At 48.9% G+C, this 15,186-nt stretch overlaps 1 protein-coding gene across 2 annotated transcripts; it reads right to left on the reverse strand.

The window, feature by feature from the left end:
• Positions 1 to 1,625: 1,625 nt before the first annotated feature.
• On the reverse strand, positions 1,626 to 13,839 carry UNG (uracil DNA glycosylase). 2 transcript variants are annotated; one of them, XM_081251982.1, is made up of 7 exons: positions 13,631 to 13,839; positions 12,765 to 12,971; positions 12,151 to 12,246; positions 9,309 to 9,406; positions 8,574 to 8,662; positions 7,022 to 7,200; positions 1,626 to 2,839 (listed from the first exon to the last, which is right to left on the reverse strand). In XM_081251982.1, exons 1-7 carry the CDS (start codon positions 13,757 to 13,759, stop codon positions 2,699 to 2,701), a joined length of 939 nt encoding a protein of 312 aa, XP_081108108.1. In that variant the 5' UTR covers positions 13,760 to 13,839; the 3' UTR covers positions 1,626 to 2,698. The 2 variants fall into 2 exon arrangements, with proteins under 2 accessions (XP_081108108.1, XP_081108109.1); XM_081251983.1 differs by lacking the exons at positions 8,574 to 8,662; positions 9,309 to 9,406.
• Positions 13,840 to 15,186: the final 1,347 nt, after the last annotated feature.

Genomic DNA, 15,186 nt, shown 5'->3' on the forward strand with positions numbered 1-15,186 from the left:
GATGATTTCCTTGTCCCACCCTCCCTTCTACAAATGCCTTCCATTTTGTACAACCCCTCAGAGTATGTCTCTGCTAGATGAGATGCTGCTTGACTCATGAATCTTTCAATGATGCCAATTAGATCTTCATTTACTCAGCTGAACTTAACACCTTTTACACATCTTTGCATACCCAGTGACCCAGTGCTATAATCATAGCAAATCTGAAAACACGTGAAAAAAAAGTTACAACTACACAGCTAAAAGTTCATCAAAATTAACCTTGTTTCTAAACAATCAGTGATCGAATTTGTATTTCTTTTGCGGGGGCAGGGGTGGTCATAGACCATTTAAGATGCTGCTCTGTGTTCTGTTTAAAGTGTCACTACACTTCCAAGGTTCAACCTTTCTTAAAAAATCAGTTTGCTTTTTAATTATTTGTGGTACCTCAGAGCTCTCTGCTTCCTCCCTACTCACAGCACTGCATTAGGAGATCGGTGTTAAAACCTCACTGATAAACATTATTCTCTCACTTCTTTGGATAAAGGGAATCCGTTGGAACGCTTAGGGGAGGACCCCAAAGTTACCAGAGGGAAAACTGCAAATGCATCTTCGTGCTGATTTTGCACAATGTGGGATCATAAACCCTTCTTTTCAGACATGAGAAAACTCAGGCCCAGAGGGAAAGCAATCTTCTCAAGCAAGTTTCCAAATCCCTGCCCTCCCAAGAAACGTGTTAGACTGGATGTTCTCACTGGATGCGGTCCTTCTCGCCCACTTAAACACGAGCACCCGCGTTCCCAAGACTTCTTTATTCCTTTTTTTTTTTTTTTTTTTTTTTTTTTTTTGCGGTACGCGGGCCTCTCACGTTGCGGAGCACAGGCTCAGCGGCCATGGCTCACGGGCCCAGCCTCTCCGCGGCATGTGGGATCCCCCCGGACCGGGGCACGAACCCGCGTCCCCTACATCAGCAGAGGGACTCTCAACCACTGCGCCACCAGGGAAGCCCCAAGACTTCTTTATTCTTTTGCTCCCTTCATCGGACAGCAGGGGACACCGACCTTTCCTCTGGATGTTCCACCCCAGCTACTGGAGCCAACCGCTGCCAGGTCAGTGGGCCACCATCAGGGGGTCTTCCCAGTGCCTTGGCCTCACACCTCAAGCCCAAAGAGTCTGGAAAGCTAGCTGAGGGAGGGTGGGAGGAAGATGCCCTTGCACTGTCGCAGGGCTTGGCAGGACACGCAGCCATGGTGAGCATGCCAAGATCCGTGGAGAAATGCTTCTTCCAGTCCGAAGTGGCTCCTTTAGGGTCCCAGCAGACCCTGACCCCGTTCAGCCCCCATACCCCCTCCACAGCGCCCGGGATGCTGCTCCAGGCTCGGCTGGGGCCGAGCTCGGAGCGCCTCGCCTCGCCGACTCCTGCTCGCGCCCCTCCCGGGAACCCGGCTCAGGGCTTACCGAGGCCTGGCGCAGGGGTAGGTGGCTCCATCGGAGCGGAGGGGCGGGGGGAGGGGGAAAAGAGGAAGGGCGGCACGGAGGCGGCCCTTCCGGCCCACATTGGTTGTCATGGCGACCACGGGCCGCCCCAAGCCAAGAGCAGCCTAAAGGGCGTCCGCCCAGAGCCCAGAAGGACCGGGCACCGAGCCAAACTTCAACAATCTTTTATTACCAAACTCTCGCAGGGTTAACCCTTTAACCCAGCTAACAGCAAAACAGCGCTCTAACGGCATCTGGGATGGAGGTGCACACCTAATAAAGACTGCCTCTTAAAAAAGGGATTAAAAAAAAATATATATATATATATATACATCTGCGTTAAGTATCTTTCTTAAAAAAGCAAAATTCACCAGTGTTGCTGAAAAAAAAAATCCCAAAGTGATTTCAGTCTAAACGCACCCCTACCCCCCCCACACGAAAAAACAACATTGGCAGTGTAAGCTGGCTCAAACCCCACGCGAGATGCAGCTAGGAAAAAAGCATTTCTTTCCTCTTAAAAAAAACCAACAAAAACTTTTCTCCTCCTTCCTGTTCAACCTCCACAGCTTATTCCTAGAAACACCCAAAGAATTATATAACTAATTGCATAGACTAGACCCAGTTCACTTTCCCCAGCCTCCAGAAGTGAAAGTTCACACCAAGGATGGTTCCTTAGCAATTTTCGCCAGTACTACAGTCAGGAACTCGATCCCTAATTTCTGGGAACTTGCAAAACCCTCAGGCTTCCTGAGGGCTCCGTGAAAGATCACGGGCCAGTGTACCTGACCAATACTGGAATGCCAGGCTGGGTAAGGAAAGGGGGCCTTTCCAAATAAAAACACCCAACACCACAAAACCTAAAGTCTAACCTGCCAGGTAAAAACAAGTAGCAGCTGGCTGTACCAAAAAGGTGCTTATCTCCTCCCTGCTTTGACCATGAAAGTAATAACAAAGGGGAACCAAGTCCAGAGTATTTGACCTCATCTCCCTTCCAAGAACCTTGACCCACAGACAGCATATTCCAGGCCAGAGGTCCCAGGGTGATTTTTGTGTTTCTGGCTGGGTAAAGCTGCTCCCAGGCTACCTGGCTCACTGCTGCTCTGCGGAAAATGTGTGCCCTTGTGCAGGGTGCTGAAGAATTAGGAGGGAAATTGTTTTTTGACTTTGACTTTGTAAATGACAGATACTTCAATCACAGCTTCTAGAAAACCACTCAAAGACCCCTGACCCCCAAGGGTCAAGGTCACAGATCCTTCCAGTTGATGGGCTCTTTGCCGGACTTCTGCAGCAGCTCGTTGGTTTTAGAGAAATGCCTGCATCCGAAGAACCCCCTGTACACCGAAAACGGCGAGGGATGCGCGGTCTGCAGCACGTGGTGCCGCTTCTGAAAGAGGAGGAGACGGGGAGTGAGATTGTGGGGACACTCTCAGGACTTTTAAAAAAACCACTCTGGCTGTGGCGCCTTCTGTCAGCTCTGCCGCTCCCCTGTGACTGCTCTAAATTCGCCCGCTTTCCTCACGGTGTTGGTTTACTTGCAGCATCCACACAGGTCCGTGCGTTCATCCTCCACTGGTTGGTAGAGCCACTACCTGGGCTAGGCTCTAAGGATGCAGAGCAACCATCTCTGCCCTCCACTGGGCACTCTCGACAGGACTCGTAGGTGGCCCTTGTCCTATGACCCAGCAGTCCCACTCAGCAGTGGGACTGCTAGGTCTCCCGCTGCTGAGACTGTATTTGGTAAAGGACGACATGATGCACACATCTCCATAAAGATGCAGGCATGAGGAGGTGCACGGCTCCTATCAGGTAAAACCTACTATAAATCCAGGGTTATGCAACAGATTACAAATATTTTTCTAAAGTTCTGGCAACTCAACACCACATAGCTACTAGAAGAACAAGATCAAGCCACATATGCTGACACAGGAAGACCTCTAAAATATGTCAAGTGGAAAAAAAAAGCAAGAAAAAGTGATAAATGCATTAAATTAAAAAAAATTATTTGGTGGGGGGATAAGACCCAAGACACTATTTATAATAGTTCCTTTAGGTGAAAGATTGTACCTTTCTATGCTGTTTGCATTATCTCACCACCAAAATAGAATACTTAAAATTTTTTAAAATGTCAACTGTAGTTAACCTAGCAGGAAGATTCTGGACCATTTTTGTTTTCTTCTTTATTCTTTCCTGTATTTAAATAAAAATCACCCACAGGGCTTCCCTGGCGGTGCAGTGGTTAAGAATCTGCCAATGCAGGGGACACGGGTTTGAGCCCTGGTCCGGGAAGATCCCACATGCCGTGGAGCAGCTAAGCCCAAGCGCCACAACTACTGAGCCTGCACTCTAGAGCCCATGCGCCACAACTAGAGAAAACCCGCGTGCAGCAATGAAGACCCAATGCAGCCAAAAAAAAAAAAAAAAAAAATCACCCAACAAATAATTGTCTTTCAAGATACCCCTGCCGGGCTTCCCTGGTGGCGCAGTGGTTGGGAGTCTCCCTGCCGATGTGGGGGACACGGGTTCGTGCCCTGGTCCGGGAGGATACCACATGCCGCGGAGCGGCTGGGCCCATGAACCATGGCCGCTGAGCCTGCGCGTCTGGAGCCTGTGCTCAGCAACGGGAGAGACCACAACAGTGAGAGGCCCGCGTACCGCAAAAAAAAAAAAAAAAAAAAAAAAAAAGATACGCCTGCTTTCAAGGAGGGTTGAGGAGGGGCCATCAGTGAAGCCAGGCAGCCCAGTGTGGGTCAGGGCATGGAACCTGGGTTCCTTCAGGTCCTGGCCCTGTCACTCAGCAGTGGCACAGCCCCGGGGAAGTCGCTGACCCTCCCTAGGCCACAGGTCACTTTTCACCTGTGGACTGGAAGTTAACAGCAGAGCCAGCTCAGGAAGATCCCGTGAAGAACAAAAGATGGGTTGTGCATGCAGAGCATCCCGGGAAGGGATGCAGGCCGGGTGCTCAGCACAGGGTACAGCATGTGGGGCAAGCCCCTGAACACGTGAGCTGTGTGCATTATAAAGGACCAGTCAGCCAGCCTCCAGGGAAGGAAGAGACCTCTACATGCTGGACAGAGGAAGCAGTACGTTCAAAGGCAGGCAGGGGAGTGGGGGGCAGGGAGTCCAGGTGGTTCAGGGAGCCTGGAGTTCACAGAGGGTGAGAGGCAGGCTGGGGCCGTGCCCAGACCCCAGCTCATGAGCCCAGGTCAAGGCCTTCCAAGGAGAAGGCATCTGAACGCTATGCTCTGGGCAAGATGAGATGGGGCTGACCTGAGGCTAAGTTGGGGAGGTGTGGGGGGGCGCAGGCTGAGAGAAGAAAGTATGTATATGACTGGATGCAGGAGGTGGGGATAGATACAAAGGGTGGAGGGGGGAAGGAGGGGGGAAAGAAAGGGAGGGGTCAAGAATGATATGCGATTTCTGGTTGGGCAACTGGGTAGACAGGGTCCTTTTTATCCTTGGGCATCCAGAGGCCCAAGTTTAGTGAGGGATGGACGAGGAAAGGAGAATTGGTAAATGTTGCATTTGATGTGCTTCCAGGTCCCTAGTAAGGAAGCAGCTGAATATACAGATCTAGTGCTCAGGAGACACCCCGGGTTAGAGATGTGCAACTTGGTTTTTAATGGTCAATCTACTAGTTTTTTTTTTTTGGTTGTGCCATGCAGCATGCATGATCCTAGCTCCCCAACCAGGGATCGAACCCAGGCCCTCTGCAATGGAAGCACAGAGTCCCAACCGCTGAACCGCCAGGGAAGTCGGGTTTTTAATGGTCAAGCTACTTTAACAACTGTTTACTTTCAAACTGAACCATTATTAAGATTACAGATATACTGAGTAAGGGCGCTTCTGACCACAAACCTAAGACACAGACTGGAAATCACTCCCACACACACTTCACTACCGAGATAATCAGATCTTAGCAGTTAGTTCATTCATGCCAGGTTTTATTCCTACTATTCCCTTCCCGAACAGAAAAACACCTGAAAACATCCTGTTCATTCACACAGAACCTTTATAGAGAAAGCAGCTCTTCCATCTGACCTACACGCCCCCTTGCTGCTTGCATCCAGGTGTATAAAGACACTGGACAGAGACATCAGACAGTAAAGCCCAGTGCCTACCCCAGGCCAAGAAGAATCGGAGCGGATGGGGACTAGGAGGGGAGGCCTCGATATCCTTTAGTTTCTAACCATGTGAATCTACTACCTTAAAAAGGAAAAAAGGCCTAAATTACGAAATAAAAGTAGAACTCCACTTAAGAGAAAATGGAGGAGGTAACTGACATGTGAGTCAAGTCTCTAGAGCTGATGGCTGGCTTGGAACCCTGCCACCCTCGCCCGTGGGCTGGGCAGGCCTCCCCACCCAGGTGAGCTGGCTGCTCGGATCAGAGTCCGAAGCTCCATTCACCGCAAGTGGGCAAGTGACCTCGCCTCCCTGAGCCCGAGTACAAAGCGGGGTCAGCGTATCCCTTCCACCCCCAGTAGCCTTTGTCGAGGTCAGGAGAGATGCCGTGTGAAAAGTGCTGGACTTGCTCCTGACACCTGTTTGCACGTCTCTGATACGCCATAAACTACTGCCATGTCGCCTCGGTTCATCCCTTTACCTCACTTCTGACGTGTTTATGCTGTGATTTCTCCCCCCACCCTCACCGCCCAATTCAGTGCCTCCCAGGAGCCCAAGCTAAACACTCCTCCTTGCCGTCTGTCTCCCTCCCAGCCCCACGCCCCCTCCTCCCCTCGCCAGTCGCCTTCATACCAGCATCCCCTCCAGTCTGGTCACAGGCATCCCAGAGAGAAATGGCAGTGCTCAGCACAGAGGGGAGGCAGGATTAGGATGGTTTTAGGACTGGGTTTAAGGGGATGAGGGAGGGCGTTCAAGGATGACTTCCGGTTTTTAATCTTAGCAACCAAGTATACGCAGGTGGGTCGGGGAGGATGCGGTGGGGCGGGCAGAGACTGAAGAGCTGGGTTGGGGTCGGGGACCAGCAACCAGGGCCCAGGTTTAATAATCATCGCTGATGGTGTTGTCATGGGGGGAGGTTACATTTGCGATTAAGTGGAACTCTTCATGTTTTCCATATACCCTCCAACTTGTTGAAAGCAAGAGACTTACCTCGCTCATCATTTACTGCATCGTTTGTTACATGAATGGAACCTGGGGACCTGTGTATCTTTCTGTGTACGCAGCAACTTTATGCCAGTTTTACCAACTGCATCTAAGCAGAAGCTGGCCAGCTGCTCTCCTCATACACAACTAATCATTTCGTCTGAGTTCTGTTCAATTTTCTTTCTTTCCTTTTTTTTTGGCCGCGCTGTGTGGTATGCAGGATCTTAGTTCCCTGACCATGGATGGAACCTGTGCCCCTGCACTGGGAGCACGGAGTCTTAACCCCTGGGCCGCCAGGGAAGTCCCTGAATTCTGTTCAATTTTCGATGGGAAACCTAATCCTAATTATCACAGTTTTAAGGGAAAATAAGCTTCATTTTAGGATATGGATTTTCTAGGATGACATAAAGGGATTCCTACAATTCTCTAACCTGTTTAAAAAAAAACCAACCCCAAAACATACCCTATCAATGGCACTGCCTTTCTTCTGAGCATAAGAGCCCCAGAGCAGGAAGACAAGGCCGTTCGAGTTCTGATTGAGCCAGGACACAACAGCATCGGTGAACTGCTCCCAACCTCTCTCTTTATGGGAATTGGCCTGATGCGCCCGGACGGTGAGGACGGCGTTGAGCAGGAGAACACCTGCGAGCACACAGCGAAGAAGCAGGTTCAAGGGAGGCTGAAACGTGGAATCTAAAATTCGACACAAATGAGCATATCTACGAAACAGAAACTGACTCACAGATAAGAGAGAACGGACTTGTGCTTGTCCCGGGGTGGGGGGGGATGAGGGAGGGATGGATTGGAAGTTTGGGGTTAACAGATGCAAACTATTGTATATAGGATGTATAGCACAGGGAACTCTTCAATATCCTGTGATAAACCATAATGAAAAAGAATATGAAAACGAATATGTATATGTATAACGGAATCACTTTGCTGTACAGCAGAAATGAACATTGTAAATCAACTATACTTCAATAAAATTAAAAGAAAAAAAAAGGGGGAGGCTGAAACGAGTTGGCCTAAACACCCAATAATGGGCTCAACGCATGACGGAACCACCCCGAGATGCAAGCTGGTGCAGCCACCTGAAATCAGGTGGTGAAGGCATTAGGACATGACCAGCTGGTGCCTCTGTGCGAGATTCATTTTCACCTCTGCATTTTCAAGACTGAACTTCTGAGTTTGCAACAGTGACCATGCATTATATCCATCATCAGAAAGAATTGTTTAAAAATATATACCCTAACTGATAGGAAATAACCCTGGAAAGTAACACAAGGAGGCCAAGACGTTTCACTGAAACAAAAATCTCACTGCAAGGGAAGAGTAGATATTCTTTCCTTATCCTGATTATAGTTTGTTAAAAAAGGAGAAAGACGTCCCACAGATAGGTATTAAACACACACAACATAACCCGTGTGTCGAAATAAGAAAACTTGTGGCCACCTTCTGAATGGTCGAAGTTGAGTGGCTCAATGTAAAATATGAATGATGAGGAACCAACTTTTCCCTTTCGTGCTATGATTAAAACATGAAAAACACTGGCTGCAGGATAAAAGCGAGATACATTTTTTTTCCACTAGATTACTGGTTTATTACAAAGGATATTAAAGGATGCAGTCAAGTCAGATGAAGAGGTGCAAAGGGCCAGACAGAGGGAAAGGGCACGTGGCTTCCATGCCCTCTCTCAGCTTGCCTCTCTCTCCAATCTCCACACGTGCACCAACCCAGAAGCTCTCCAAATGTCATCCTTTAGGGGTTTTATGGAGGCTTCATTACAGAAGCATGATTGATTAAATCACTGGCCACTGGCAATGGATTCAACCTCCAGACCATCTCCTCTCCCTGGATATCAGGGGGTGGTGAGATACATTCTTTGACTTACATAAACTTAGCCATTTTATTAGAGCTCTCTGGTTCTTCACGGGTATCTTTTAAAAATATAAGCAAGCCAGACAGAAAAGACAGTTGAAATCCATCCAAAACACATCGAGCAGCAGCTGGTTTACCTTGCCTGGCCCATCCGGATAAATCTCCATGACCAGGATGAACAAAACCATCTATGTCTGTAGACAGTTCTTTATAAATGTTTTCCAAACTGAAAGCAAGCCAGAAGAAAAAAAACAAACAAACAAAAAACAGAATCTTAAGCACAATTTGGAAAGTTCAGGACCCTCCAGCACACACTCGGGTTAGTCTGCAAAGCCAGCCCTTGGGGCGGACAACAGGACGCACTGCACTGACTCATGGGAAACACTGCCTTTCCTTTAGACAGGCACACCTGCCAAACGCCTTTACTTCGGTCAGTGCTTGGGTTTAAGGAAGAGAACTTTGGAAAACCTAAGCAAATTAGCCCAGGAGTTACCACCCCACTCCCAAGTGATGGATTTAGTTTATACCTTTAATGTTCATTATATTTGTAAATGATATGTAAAATCCTCCAAAGCAGGGGTTCTTAACCAGGGGTGATGTGGCCCCACGAGGGACTGCTGGAAACGTCTGAAGACATTTTTCATTGTCACAAATGGGGGGGCATGCTGTTGGCATCTCGAGGCCAGGGGTGCTGCTAAACATCTTACCACACACACGGCAGCCCCCCGACCACAAAGACCCAGCCCCACATGTCAGTAGTGCAGAAACTGAGAAATCCTGCTCCAAAGGCTAGTGACGGTCCCACAAACAGGTGCACCTGTAATTTGAAAGTGATCATGATTGGAGCTGAGCCACCTGTAAAGCCTGCGTACCTGGGCGGGGGTGGCACGGGCCTTTGAACACTAAAGCAGAGCCCATGAGCTTGATTGGGTCCGTGATATGGATCCTGTCCCAGGATGACAACCTTCACCTGTGAACACCAGATGGCGAGGATCAAACACTATAGTACAGGCAGTCTGAACGGACACCTGGCTGGCTGATAACTTATACAGAGGGGCACTATGAGGACAAGGGCAGGCCCCCCTCCCGGCCCAACTAAGAGCCCCCCGAAGGGAGCAGGTAACTTGGCACCATCACTCTGCATCACCCAGTTATCCTTCCCTCAGTCACCTGCTGCAGCGCCCCCTCCCTTCTCTGACCCACGTGTCTGAAACAAGCTGGGGTCAACTTTGCTTTCATCCCCTTCAGTTTTCAAATTACAAAAGGAAATACGCCCTTGTCACAAGTACGACCATCCAGAAACATCAAGATCTCCCGGTCATCCCTACCCCGTCCTGATTCAACCATTTATAATCACCTATTGATATATAATAAGGGTCACTGTACTCATCACCCTACATTTTTGTGTTTCTCACATCATACACTGCAGGCCTCCTTTAAGTCAACAGAGCTCAGTTGTTGATGGGCAGTCAGCTGGTTTCCCAGTTTTTTCCCTTAAAAAAATAATGCAGTAAACATCCTACTACATGTATCTTTACAGACTGCTGCTTTCATTTCTATGGAATAGATTCAGAAGAGTGGAGTTGGTGGTCACAGTATAAGTGTATTTAAAATTTTCATCGACATATGCCAAATTGCTTTTCCACGAGCTGAAGAAACTCCAGTTGCCCAGCAGCAGCATATGAAAGAGCCTGTTCCCCTGGACGGGTACGCTGCGGAGATACCGTGGGTTCAGCTCCAGACTGTCTCACTAAGCAAACATCACAATAAAACAAGTGACGTAAATTTTTTGGTTTCCTAGCGCGTACACGATATGGTAGTCTATTAAGTGTGCAACTGCATGTCAAAAAAAAGTACGTATCTTATTATTTTTTATTTTTATTTTTTTTGCAGTACGCGGGCCTCTCACTGTTGTGGCCTCTCCCGTTGCGGAGCACAGGCTCCGGACGCGCAGGCTCAGCGGCCATGGCTCACGGGCTCAGCCACTCCGTGGCATGTGGGATCTTCCCAGACCAGGGCACGAACCCGTGTCCCCTGCATCGGCAGGCGGACTCTCAACCACTGCACCACCAGGGAAGCCCAAAAGTACGAATCTTAATTAGAAAGTACTTTATTGCTAAAAAATGCTAACCATCATTCGACAATGAAAGGTTGCCACAAACCTTCGATTTGTAAAAATCGCAGGATCCGCAAAGCACAATAAAACAAGGTCTGCCTGTGTCCTCTTAAGGGATGGAACCAGAGGAGAATGAGGTCACTGTCACTGTCAGTGGTGTGAAAATACTCCTAGGCCTTTTGATCGGGTGTCCGCCCACCCACCTCTCTTCATTCCCACATTTCTGCCGTGTTCCTTCTTAAGACTCTCCTTCCGTAGCCAACATACACTTTATCCTTCGAAATCCAGCTTCAGACGTTCCCACAATCGGGCAGCTTCCATGGGCCTCTCCGTTCCTCCGGATGGTACTCACACTGCCCCTGGCATATTCTCCAACATGAAGCAACCTGTCCGAGCGGGGAAGCTTTCCGGTTCTGGTCCTGGATAAGGACCTCAGAGGAGCCAGGTAACATCCCCGACCCTCCACATGCTCATTGGCAAAGAAGACCCACTGGGCCATCTGATCCTCAGAAGTCTCATGCACTTTTCTTAGTCTTTCTTTACAATATTGCTCATTGGTACTCAAAACAGGACATACTTCAAACAAGGGGCAAACTAGTACTGAATTTAATAGGACTTGTTTTTTTAACTTTATAAACAAGGAGGTACGTTCGAAGTGCTTGCTCTGAAATGAAAATTGTGAAGTCTGCTAAATATTAGGAGTGTCAGCCTTATCACGATGGCTTCTTCAACAATTTCACTTCTCTTTGATTTAACAGGTACTTATTAAATCACGGGATTCCTACCCTCAGCTTACAAAATCAGTAAGGCAAAAGGAGAACAAAAAAATGGAACACCTCCAATGCAAGCAGATACTAAAAACCCACATCACAAAGGAAACCCACATCACAAATAGAGTGGGGGACAGGCCTCCTTCCGGGAGGAGCTAGAGATGCATCTAGTTGGTTTTCAAAAGACAGAAGTGAGGAGAGGGTCACCGCCCTGTCCAGCTCCAAAAGAGGAGAATGGAAGGTGGAGGTGAGGCTGGGAAGCAGGAGGTGGCCATATTCACCCTCAGCTTTCATAGTTTGCACCGTGGGAAGCCACAAACAAGCTTCTGACAGCGAGCAGCCATTGTATACATTGAACCAAAGCAAAGGAATGTGTTAACAGGAGATGTGTTCAGGCCAGGGGTCAAGAGTTTGAAAGCATCAACCGTAAAGGATGGTGTGGTCAGACAGAAAGAACACTGAGCTGCAAGTCAAGGTGGGACCGCCGACAACCACTTGAAAAAGACTTAACTGCTTCGTGCCTCAGTTTCCTCACCACATTTTACCTCTGACGGGCATGGGGTCGGTTTAAGGATAAAATAAAATACAAGTGAGAGCATACAGACCCACGGTTTACGTACATACTTTTTTTTTGCTATATGAACGGCACACAGTAAAAGTTAAACAGGGTACGTATAGGCTAAAATACAGCCCGCCAAACCTCACAATTTCAGTATTTTATTTATTACTGAATTATGGACAGTGGCTTAACTCCAGTGTCCCTAATTAAGAACTACCATTTGACTCCTACTCCCCTTTTAGTAAAATTCATCCACAACTTGTACTTACATCTCTTATGTCACACATTTGGGTCCATGTGAAGACTTGCTGCGGGGGTGGGTAAACAGTGTAATGTTTTCTTTCTTCTGCAACAAATCCCATAAGCTGATGGAAAGATAAACTAGATTTACAATCAGATTCTCACTGGAAAGCATAAGAATTCAATAAGAAAGCTTCTAATGCAAGCTACTGGAAGAGCTCTTAGCTAGCTAGCTCTTTGCCAAGTTTTATATCCAAATTCTGCGTAAAAATCAAAACAGTTCCCCTCCCGACATTCTAATTCCCTTCCCCTTTCTCTGGGCTGGGTCAGAGTTGATTGGCCTGGCAGCCTTGATTTCCTGCAGCTGCCAACCCCTCCCTCTTTTGTTTAAAGGGCAGGTTTCATTCAGTCGGGTTTGTGGTTTTACCAGGCCACTCTTTCCTAGGGAGCAGACTAAACAAACGGGTTAAAAGAAGCTATGATATCACCTCATACATAGTCTTTTAAAAATCTTAAACTGGGCAGATTCAAAACATCATGGCTGCATGTTGAAGGAGGGAAAGTAGGAGCTCACGAAAGCAATATCCTATAAACGTGGGCTTGGCCTGCTATATTTACAAGTGCCCGCAGTCTCCAACTTTACCTTAATAAAATATGGTTTCCCGAACTCCCCGCTGAGGTGCTTCTTCCAACTCTCACCAAAACCTACAGGCACATTGCGCGCTGCGAGTCTGAGCAGCGCGGCGGCTTTGTTCCTCTGGATGCGGACCAACTGCTCGGGGCTCAGTGGCGACGAGGGCGGCGTGCCAGGCTCCTCCTGCCCGGCCCGGATCTTCTTGGCGGGGCTGGCCTGCAAGTGGTCCCCGCAGAAACGGGTCACGAGCTGCAGCGGGCCTCTCCCGGGAGCCAGCAGCTTCCGTCCCCAACCTAACAGCCCAGGGTAGAGGACACCCATTCTTGGGGTTTCAGCCCCGCTCGGCAGCTCCGTACAAAACCGGACTCTGGAAACCCAGGGCTGATCCCAGTCCTGCACTAACAGGCCGCTGCCCCAAATTTCGAGTTTGGTTCCAAAACAGGGCAGGAAAAGGTCTGTGAGCAAGGCCCGCAGCGCCTCGCTACGGGTTCGCGGAGAAGGGGCCCAGCACCCAGGGCCCCGCCCCGCGGGTCCCGCCACTAGCGTCCCCACGCGGTCTTTTCGCGGCAAAAACCCTCCCCTCCAGGACCCACCCCCTCCCTCCTCTGATTGGAGGGTGGGCCGGACCCCTCGCCTCTGATTGGCGCCGTGGGCCCCGAGGTTCGCCTCCATTGGCTGACCCCTCAGCATGGCCGCCGATGGGGCGCCAAGGCGGCTATTTTGAACACGTGAAGGCCCCAGTTTACCCATTCAGCCCCATGTTCCTTCAACCCCTCGGTCGCGCGGGGTCCGCCGCCCTCCTCGCCCTCTTCGCCCTCCTCACCCTCCCTTCCCCCTGACCCCCGGCCCCACAAGCGGTCCCCGCCGCGCCTTACCGCCGCATCCCCGCTCTCAGCTACCGCCGCCACGCCGTTCCACTGCTCGGCCGGCTCGGAGCTGCAGGCACGTCGCTTCCTGGCGGGGCTCGGGGAGAAGAAGGAGTAGAGGGTCTTCTGGCCAATCATCCTGGAGCCGAGGAGGGAGCGAACGCGCGCTGCCCGGGGACCCGCGAGTTTGGCGCTAGCTGCGGCGGTCAGCAATTGGCGCCAAGCAACCCGCGCATGCTCCGACCGGGGGGGTGGGGGTGGGCGAGGGGGCAGTGGAGGGCCTAGTGCGCATGTGTGGGAGGGGCCGCTGGGCAAGGTCCCTGGGGAGAAGTGGGGCTCCGAAAGGTCTTTAGAGCGGGCGGGGTTCCTTAGGTCGGTTCACTCAGATGTTTACTCTTTCATTCATTATTCTCACCCATCATACCTCTGCCTTGGGCAAGTCCCTCCACCTCTCAGCCGGTGAAAGAACTTAAAAGTACCCGCCCCGTAGGGTTTTTTGTGGGAGTGAAATTAGCTTTAAAATAGTAATTGTTTTGCTTTTAGTTGTCCAATTTTCACAACCTGTTTTACTGACGACAAACTAAGGCCTAGAGGCCTAATCTGTAAGGTTTGAGGGAGACTTTAACAGAGGTCATAAAGGTTAAACTCCAAACTAGTCATCCTCTGAAAGACATCCCCATACACCTGGGATTCTTCCCCTCTCCCTCCCTCCCCACATCCAAACTGGGGACAGGTCCCCTTGGGTCTATCTCCATAATAAAGCCCAAATTCAAATGCTGCTCTCAATCTCTGGTCTACTAACTACAGTCCCAGCGGGTCTTCTCTTTTCCTACCTAATCATCTTTTTAAAATGTAAATTACACCATAATAATCCCCAGGTTAAAATCCTATAGTTTCCAAATATGTTTGGAAAAAATCCTTGCTTCTACATACATACAGATGGTTAACAGGCACAGGAAAAGATGCTCAACATCTCTAATTATTAGAGAAATGCAAATTAAAACTACAATGAGGTATCACCTCACACCAGTCAGAATGGCCAGCATTAAAGTGTCTACAAGTAGTAAATGCTGGAGATGGTGTGGAGAAAAAGGACCCCTCCTACACTGTTGGTGGGAATGTAAATTGGTGCAGCCACTATGGAGACCAGTATGGAGGTTCCCTAAAGAAACTAAAAATAGAGTTATCATATGATCCAACAATCCCACTCCTGGGCATATATAGGGAAAAAACTCTAATTCGAAAAGGTATATGCACCCCAATGTTCATAGCAGCACTATTTACAATAGCCAAGACATGGAAGCAACCTAAACGTCCATTGACAGATAAATGGATAAAGAAGCTGTGGTATATACACACAATGGAATATTAGCCGTAACAAAGAACGAATAATGCCATTTGCAACAACATGGATGGACCTAGAGATTATCATACTGAGTGAAGTCAGAGAAAGACAAATATCATGATATCACTTATATGTGGAATCTAAAAACATGATAGAAATAAACGTATTTACAAAACAGAAATAGACTTGCAGACATAGAAAACAAATTTATGGTTACCAG

Source organism: Mesoplodon bidens (genome assembly GCF_964165515.1).
Source record: "Mesoplodon bidens genome assembly, chromosome: 13".
Classification (NCBI taxonomy): domain Eukaryota; kingdom Metazoa; phylum Chordata; class Mammalia; order Artiodactyla; family Ziphiidae; genus Mesoplodon; species Mesoplodon bidens.

What these genes read in the sequence shown, in the direction of transcription:
- UNG (XM_081251982.1), bottom strand. Translation starts at nt 13,759, where the DNA reads ATGATTGGCCAGAAGACCCTCTACTCCTTCTTCTCCCCGAGCCCCGCC. An exon ending in CTGAGAGCGGGGATGCGGCG is followed by an intron (nt 12,972 to 13,630) that starts GTAAGGCGCGGC and finishes GACCACTTGCAG; the next exon opens with GCCAGCCCCGCCAAGAAGAT. An exon ending in AAGGCAGTGCCATTGATAGG is followed by an intron (nt 2,840 to 7,021) that starts GTATGTTTTGGG and finishes CTCCTCTTTCAG; the next exon opens with AAGCGGCACCACGTGCTGCA.